At 56.7% G+C, this 7497-nt stretch overlaps 4 protein-coding genes across 4 annotated transcripts; 1 reads left to right on the plus strand and 3 right to left on the minus strand.

Moving 5' to 3' along the window:
* Positions 1-62: 62 nt before the first annotated feature.
* SDRG_10600 (hypothetical protein) lies at positions 63-3886 on the minus strand (the record flags this gene model as incomplete). The annotated part of the gene is made up of 15 exons (XM_008616596.1): positions 3638-3886; positions 3224-3591; positions 3036-3177; positions 2917-2985; positions 2822-2873; positions 2710-2774; positions 2443-2660; positions 2359-2399; positions 2262-2305; positions 1620-2216; positions 1434-1556; positions 1010-1386; positions 779-962; positions 473-733; positions 63-428 (listed from the first exon to the last, which is right to left on the minus strand). The coding sequence occupies exons 1-15, from the start codon at positions 3866-3868 to the stop codon at positions 63-65; spliced, it is 3138 nt and encodes a 1045-aa protein (XP_008614818.1). The 5' UTR covers positions 3869-3886.
* Positions 3887-4752: 866 nt separating this feature from the next.
* On the plus strand, positions 4753-6009 carry SDRG_10601 (hypothetical protein). Its single transcript, XM_008616597.1, has 6 exons — positions 4753-4813; positions 4855-5097; positions 5146-5178; positions 5234-5318; positions 5370-5811; positions 5856-6009. The coding sequence occupies exons 1-6, from the start codon at positions 4795-4797 to the stop codon at positions 5946-5948; spliced, it is 915 nt and encodes a 304-aa protein (XP_008614819.1). The 5' UTR covers positions 4753-4794; the 3' UTR covers positions 5949-6009.
* SDRG_10602 (hypothetical protein) lies at positions 5958-6275 on the minus strand. Its single transcript, XM_008616598.1, has one exon. It carries the CDS (start codon positions 6235-6237, stop codon positions 5992-5994), a length of 246 nt encoding a protein of 81 aa, XP_008614820.1. The 5' UTR covers positions 6238-6275; the 3' UTR covers positions 5958-5991.
* A 465-nt stretch (positions 6276-6740) lies between these two features.
* On the minus strand, positions 6741-7497 carry SDRG_10603 (hypothetical protein). Its single transcript, XM_008616599.1, has one exon. It carries the CDS (start codon positions 7402-7404, stop codon positions 6784-6786), a length of 621 nt encoding a protein of 206 aa, XP_008614821.1. The 5' UTR covers positions 7405-7497; the 3' UTR covers positions 6741-6783.

Consider the following 7497-nt stretch of genomic DNA (forward strand, 5'->3'; position numbering starts at 1 on the left):
CGGTCGCATGGTCGGTCGAGCACCAAAGAAAGCAAAATGACGCCGGCAATTGCGGATTATTTTTAAGGGTACGCGCCGCTGGAGAAGACTTCGCCGAGCACTTCATCGTAATCGGGATCCTCGGGCGACGGCGGCGCGAGAAGCTCGGCTGCCACGATCGACTTGCGTTTCTTCTTCTTCTTGGTCGCCACTGGCTTTTCAACGTCGTTCACTTCGTCGTCGTCTTTCGGGAGCGACTTGCGACGCCGGCGCGAGGGTCTGTCTTCGGTCTCGCCCAAGCCCGATGTCTTCGAGTCGGTCGTTCGCCGGCCTTGACGCGAGCCTTGACGGGACTGAAGCCGGTCCCGCGGGAGGTAGTCGTCCATGTGCTCGTCGTCGTCGGCGCCCAGCGGGTACACGAGCTCGGACGTGGCGGTGCGCGCTTCGTCCTACCACATGTATATATGTATTGCACCGCTTTCGGTCAACGTACGGCGTGTACAAGCAGCGGCTCCAAGGTTTGCCCGAGCCCGTTGTTGGGGCTCTCGCCTTCGCGGTGTCGGTGCTTGGACGATCGTTTTTCTCTCTTGGATTTTGAGGACCGCTTGGGCGTCCCATCGTCCCCCTTGGTGCTGTCAGTCCGCGTCGTCTTGTGGGCACTCGGCAGCTTGACCGACCGACTCAAGTCGGCCAACGGCAGCAATGTCATGCCCGACGTCTCGTCGCCACGGCTCGGTAAACCCTCGATCGTACGCTAGACACAGAACGGTGGATGGTGGCGGCCGGCATCGTAGCGTACCCGCGTTGTCTTGTTGCGCGATTTGCTCGACCGATTGCTGAGCGCGGAGCCGTCGCACACCTCGGCGCCGCCCACCTCCCCACCTGTGATCGGGCGGTCGATCGGCGTGAAGGCGCCACCACCCAGCGTCGGTAGCTTCATGCTGGTAAAGTCGCTTCGCGGCTTGATGCGGGGCAGCTGCCACCTAGTGCACTCGACTTGGACCAAGGTTCTCTGCAACTCAGCAAATACTCTTCCTTGTCATCGATCCACACCGCCTTGTCCCACACTTTGACGAGCTCGTTCTGGGGCAAGAAGAGCTCGACGAGCTGTTCCATGAGCTTGACCTCGCGTGTTTGTTGGCGTATCGTGTCCATGAGGCTGTCGCGCTCGCGGGCAAAGTCGGCTTGTTGGTCGACGATTTCTTCGCGCGCGGCCTCGAGCTTGGCCTTGTACTTGAGCTGTTTCTTCTTGTGCAGCGCCGAGTTGGCTTGCACTTGCTCCTGCGCACTCTTGAGTTCGTCCTCGACCGTGGCCTTCTCGGCTTGGAGCGCCATTTGTGCAATCTCAAGTTGGGCTTCTTTTTTCTTTTTCATTTTGAGCTTGATTTGCGCCCGCCGGTATTCGACCTGCCAACCAAAATTATCCTCGCATCAAAAGACAATATACACTGTACCTGCTGTTTTAACAGCGCGATCTCAGCGTCCGCGGGCGAGTCGTGCTTGCCACAGATTTGGGACCCGATTTTGTGCAGCTTGGACGCGAGTTCGCTCTTCTCTCGCACGTGGTGTTGCATGGCCTACGGATGGGTACAAAGCAATTAACGCGTCGAAAAGAAGCAATAAATAAGGATATTTCGCACCAGCTGGGCCTCTTCGAGCTCCTTGGCCATGCGGTCGCGGTGGTTTTGAATCGTTTGGTTCATCTCTTGCAGTGCTTCTTTCTCCTTGAGATGGCCCTCGGGCACCACTTCTCGCACCACTTCGACGACTTCCTTGACGATTTTCACTTTGGGTGGCTGCGCAGAGCGCGCGACGGCCTCGGCCATGAGCTTCTCGGCCTTGGCCATCATGTCGGCGGCCTTGGCTTTGGTTTCTTCGGCCTCGAGGAACCGCCGCCGGTCGTCTTCACGCTTCTTTTCTGCGTCGGGGTCCACCTCGGCGACGGGAATCTCTTGTGACGGCGGGCGCGCGACCGTTTGCATCTCGAGCATCATCTTTTGTGCCGCTTCCATCATGCTGGCGGCGTCGGCTTTGGCCTTCTCGATGGTTTCTTGCTCGAGTCGAAGCTGGCGTTGCATCTCTTCTTTCTCCCGCTGCAGTGATTCTTGGAGCGCTTGGGACTGGGCCGCGAGCGCTTCTTCGCGCTCGGTCGTGCTGCGCTGAAGCTGCAATGCGCGACCCGACGGTGTCGTCGGCACAGCAACGCCTTCGTTGTCGGTGGCCATTAAATTCGCTTCCTAGTCTTAGCTTTCAGTATGTCGTCCATTGACCAGTCGACGTACTTCTTCGAGCGTCATGGAGGCCGAGGTCGTCGGGGATCGCTCGACTAATGGCCACGGTGACTAGCTGGTTTTCATCCACCATAAATGATGGCCGCACCTCGTCGTGGTGGCGTCGGGCGGAGGGTGGTGTCGGGCGTGCTGTTGCAAAAATGAACAAAGCACTTGGGAGAATCGCCCCTACATGGCTTTTTGCTGGGCGAGCAGCAGCTTGAGCTGCTCAATTTCATTCTTGTATTCGCGCAACTTGGCGTCTTTCGGGTCTTCGTTGACGGTCGGTTTGTTCTTGATGTTTTTCGCACGGTTGGCGTAGCGCAGCGTCGAGAGTGTCTCGTCAAAGTTGTAATCCGCAGGGCTAATGGCAGCGACCATGACAGTCTTGGTGTTGCCACCAAGCGAGTCCTACAACGATTTTATAGGGTTATCCCGTGGTTGTATCGAGGATGTATACTTGAAGCAGCCGTGTGAGCTTCGAGTCCCGATACGGAATGTGCTTTCCTTTGCCGTCGACCAGAGCTACACCCCATCGCTTTCAAACTGATACATCCAAACACGGTCCGTACCAGAGATGACATTGCCAAGCGCAGAGAGACTCAAGTTGATCTTGCAGCCTTCCTACGCGCACGTTGTCGTATGCAGCAGTGTGTTGCGAGAGAACCTTAAGCCGTGCGCCAGTCGCGCCCGTCTTGCTTTGGCGCTCACTCCCCGCCAAGTCGACAAGGTTGAGCTAGACAGTACATAGCGCGTTGGACTCGAATCGCAAGTTGAACCAGGTACCTTGCCCGCTCGAAAATGATCCTCCCCGTTGACTTTTTCACTGATTTCCACCACGATGGTAAAGATCGAGTGCGACCGGGACGACCCTTCGTTCATGAGCGTGGCCGCGATCGTGCGGTTCTTGAACCCCCGGGCCATGACCCTACGTCATTCACTCAGAGAATGACAAGTTGTACACAATGCGGTACCGGTTAATGCTGGCGACGTCGCTCACAACGACTTCTGTCAGGTCTTTGACGTACACGCCACCGTCGGCGCTTTCCTTGAGCTCGAGTTTTTGCTTCGAGTCGTCGCCGAGGAGGTCGCGAATGTCTTCGTTGTAAATCTCGAGGTACGTGGCGCGGACCATGTACTCGCGCTCTGTGTCGGCGCCAATGTTTTCAAAGACGTGGTCAAACGCGTGGGGGATGACGCCGCGGAGCTCCGGCGGGCTGTCCTTGCCTTGCATCGTGTGCGTTTTGCCGCAGCCGGTTTGGCCGTACGCAAAGATAGTGCCGTTGTAGCCCTCAAAGACACTTTCGACAAGCGGGTAGCCCGACTCGTCATAAAATTGTCGCTAGTACCACGCGTTGAAACACGTTGAACGCATGTGGCGTGGGTACCTGCACCGTGTGCTCGTCGTAAACCGAGTCGAACGTAAAACTCTTTAACGCGTCGCTGTCGGGGCACTTGATGGAAACAACGGCGGCCGCGACGTCCATGGTCACGATCGACTGCCGGCCCTCGGTGATCTCCTTCCCAAAGAGCGGTCGGCAGCGCACAACGACCTTGACCGTCTCTCTTCCCTTGGCATTCGCCGAATTGACGATCGCGGCCGCCGACGCGAGGTCCATTACAGAGGGCGGCGTACTGACAACTAAGTATATATTGGGCCGTGCCGGTTACGCGCTCTAGTTACAAAGGTGGCACATGCCAAATCAAACAGGTTGGCCACGACATACGCGTATTTTCAGATCCACGTTCATGGAGCAAGGCGGAGTCTAGTTCTTGCGTCTACCATTACAATTAGCACTGGGCTATTCGCCGCAACGAGCCAAGAGCAGTCCGCAATTTCAATCTTGTAAGGGAGGTGGACACTTAGGCCAGTCGTGTACTATACAAACCACTGAGTTCGCATTCCTTCTTCAGTTGCTTTCAACGCAGTCGCTACGATGCAGACGAGGGTCAAGGCACTGACGATGAGTTGGATGGCGAAAGCACTTAAATATGGTAATACATGGTTATTTGTGGCGGACGCCATGAATAAATAATAAATGGGACAAAACGGTGCTTCTGGACCTCGAATGCCAACGCCACATAGCTTGCCATACTCTCCAAGGATGTGTCTACAGCTGTGGCGAGTTTGGGCGACATTTTTGAAAAGAGCAAAATCCGCGACTGCACTGCATCATTCGGCGTGTGGTCTGCCGGCTTCGATTGGATTGGCCAAAATGCTCGCAAAATGACCAATCAAATGGTTGTTCCAACCATGGCATGTGCCGAATGTAACGCAGGTCAATCGACTGCATGCGTCAGGTCATGCATGTTGATCCACACTACCATCCTAAAAGATATGGAATGCGGTGGATGCATCCCCTATTTATGCTGGGAGGAGCTTGGACAAGCAACCCTGACGCGAGACGCAGTCCTGCGTGGATGTTGTACGAGGCCCTCTAATTTCGGCATCCCTTATTTTCGGCAAGATGTTGAGAAATAGCCAATCATCACGCAATACGCGCGATGCTGATCTGCTGCTGCTGATCATTTTCCAACAGCGACGATGAATCTGGCCAATCGAGGTACGAGCTCTCGTCGGTCGCAGGGTCGAAGTGTGTCCTAGTTGCCATCGTCACGGGCGCGGGCAACGGACTCGGAAAGGCGTACGCGCTCCAGCTAAGCAAGCTCGGCGCCAAGGTCATCGTGAACGACACGGGGGGCAACCGCCACGGTGTTGGCATCGCCCAAGGCGCTGCCGACGCGGTCGTCGATGAGATTCGGTCGCTCCATGGAAAAGATGCAGCGGTTGCCAACTATAGCTCGGTCGAGCAGGGCGGCAGTATCGTGCAGACAGCCCTGGATACGTGTACGTGGCAGCCTCGTCGTGGCATCCTCATGAGCAATTTGGCACTAGATGGTCGACTGGACATTCTTGTCAACAATGCAGGTACAATGACAGATGCAACAGGGGCTATGCGAACGATCGCTGATCGTCGCCACAGGTATTCTGCGGGACGTGACGCTCAAAAACATGACCGACGACGACTGGCATTCGGTGCTCAACGTGCATCTCAACGGCACCATGAGGTACGCGCTTCGATCCTCCTCGTGCGCTGATTCCTAATCGCTTTATCAAAGCGTCACAAAAGCCGCGTGGCCAATTCTGCGGGCGCAAAACTACGGGCGCGTCATCAACGTCTCGTCTGCGTCGGGCCTGTACGGCAATGTCGGCCAAGCCAACTATGGCGCGGCCAAGATGGGCATCGCAGGCTTTAGCTTCACTGCCGCCAAAGAAGGCAGTCGCAACAACATCAAGGTCAACGTCATTGCGCCCTTGGCCATGTCCCGCATGACAGAGACGATCCCGTCGTCGCCGTCCGTGCTCGCGCGCCTTCAGACGCAGTACGTGGCACCTCTTGTGGGGTACCTCGCCCATGAAGACTGTGCGGTGAGCGGCCACGTGTACGAAGTCGGCGCTGGTTGGGTCTCGCGTGTGCGCTGGCAGCGCTCGCGCGGCGTCGTCTTCCCCAAGGACGGTATGACGGTCGACGCCATCGCCGCCAACCTCGGTGCGATCGAGGTGCGTGGTATCTTGCCAACGACAAAGTGACTCAGAGCGTGTAGGCGTTTGACGTCGACGACGTCACGTATCCGACGAGTCTCATGGACTCGATCCATGCGTGCGAAGATGCGCTGGCCAACGACGCGAACAAGTGATGGAGACCCTTGGGAACGCACACAATAATGTCCTTATATCAGGTTACTTTTGGAGCTTGGAGCTGGGCACATCAAAGGGCTTGGACGCGGACTCGCCATTGAGGTACTGGAGCGAGTAGACGGACTGCAGCGACTTGGCCGAGCGAGCAGGCGTGGGCGTGGTCGCGTGTACCCGCTCGTCGTTGTGGTCCTTGAAGAGGCTTTGGCTCTCGGCCTTGGGCAAGAGGCTCGCGATCGACGCTTCCTTGACGAGCGTGCGCTGTGTCGAGACAAACCGGCGGGCTAGCATTACGATAGCGTGTACTGAGCAACAAAGGTCAAAAGCTCAACTGACACAAGTGGCGTCCGGCCAGCAAGATACTGACCGCGCTGTGATTGGACGGTTTCAGCCAATCGAAAGCTTTTCATTCCCAACTGCAACCAGCCAAACAGGCGGGGCAACTTGAAGAAGATCTGTAGGAAGCGCCACGTCGTCCACGCTCGCCCCAGCCATCCACGCATAGCCTGACGGAGGTTATGTTCTTTACGCTCTATCAAGGCAAGGTCTTCAGAGGTTCAGTTATTCCCTTCTCACCCAAGAAGGTACCAAATACCGACGCCCCCCGGTGTCCCCAGCTGCCTGCGAACTGTCCTCTGGGCAAGATTCCAGGCTCTGGAGTGATCGACAACCTTCTTGGATTCCTTCCACCACGTGGCACCCGCTCGATCTAATGCAAGCTGGTTTCTCGACAATCCCAAAAGGCCTGGTGAACACTGCTTGCTTTTAGAAGCCGGCCATCGCACTGCTCTCATCACCAAACTGGAATAATGGTTCGATACTACAGGCTTACATTGGCTACTCTTTCTCGACAGTCTTGGTTGTGGGGCTCACCGCTTGTTTGCGTCGGTTCCGATGCCACTTGCGTCCGTAGTAGCAGCCGCAGCCCGCCACGAGAAGAACGCCAACCGAGACGCCGGCAAAGATCCCGCCGTAGTACAAAAGCGCCTTGTTGGTGAACGTCGCCTCGGCCGAGGCTTGACCGGCGTTGAGGTAGGTGGTCATGTTGTCGCACATGCTGACAGCGAGGCCCGCGAGTTCGCAGCCGCACGTGATCTGAATCACTTGGTACTGCGTCTGTAGCCACGAGTCATTCTGGCAGAGACTCAATGGCACGCCGCTTGTACAGCGCCCGTCGCCGTCGACGAGGTTCTTGGCGCCGGCGCTGTAAATGGCCCAATATGGCTTTTCGTAGAGCATGTACGGCTCGATCCACGCGTCGCGTTGCTGGGCGTACGTCTCGAGGGCGTTCGCGGCTTGCAGAAACGAGAGGTTGGCAAAGTCGACAGTAAAGTTGGTGAGCTCGCCAAACTTGCTGAGGCGAAAGTCGCGTGCGAGCTTGGTAACTTGAATGTTATCTTCGACAATGACGTGCGTCGTGTCGACAATTTCCTGGCCAATCTCAGCGTCCGACGTCATGCTGCGGACGTTCCAGTTGCTCGAGCCAATCGAGACGAGGACATCGTCGACCAAGAGCACTTTCGAGTGCACGTAGATCCCGAGGCTCGGCTT

This window comes from Saprolegnia diclina (assembly GCF_000281045.1).
Source record: "Saprolegnia diclina VS20 unplaced genomic scaffold supercont1.36, whole genome shotgun sequence".
Classification (NCBI taxonomy): domain Eukaryota; phylum Oomycota; class Saprolegniomycetes; order Saprolegniales; family Saprolegniaceae; genus Saprolegnia; species Saprolegnia diclina.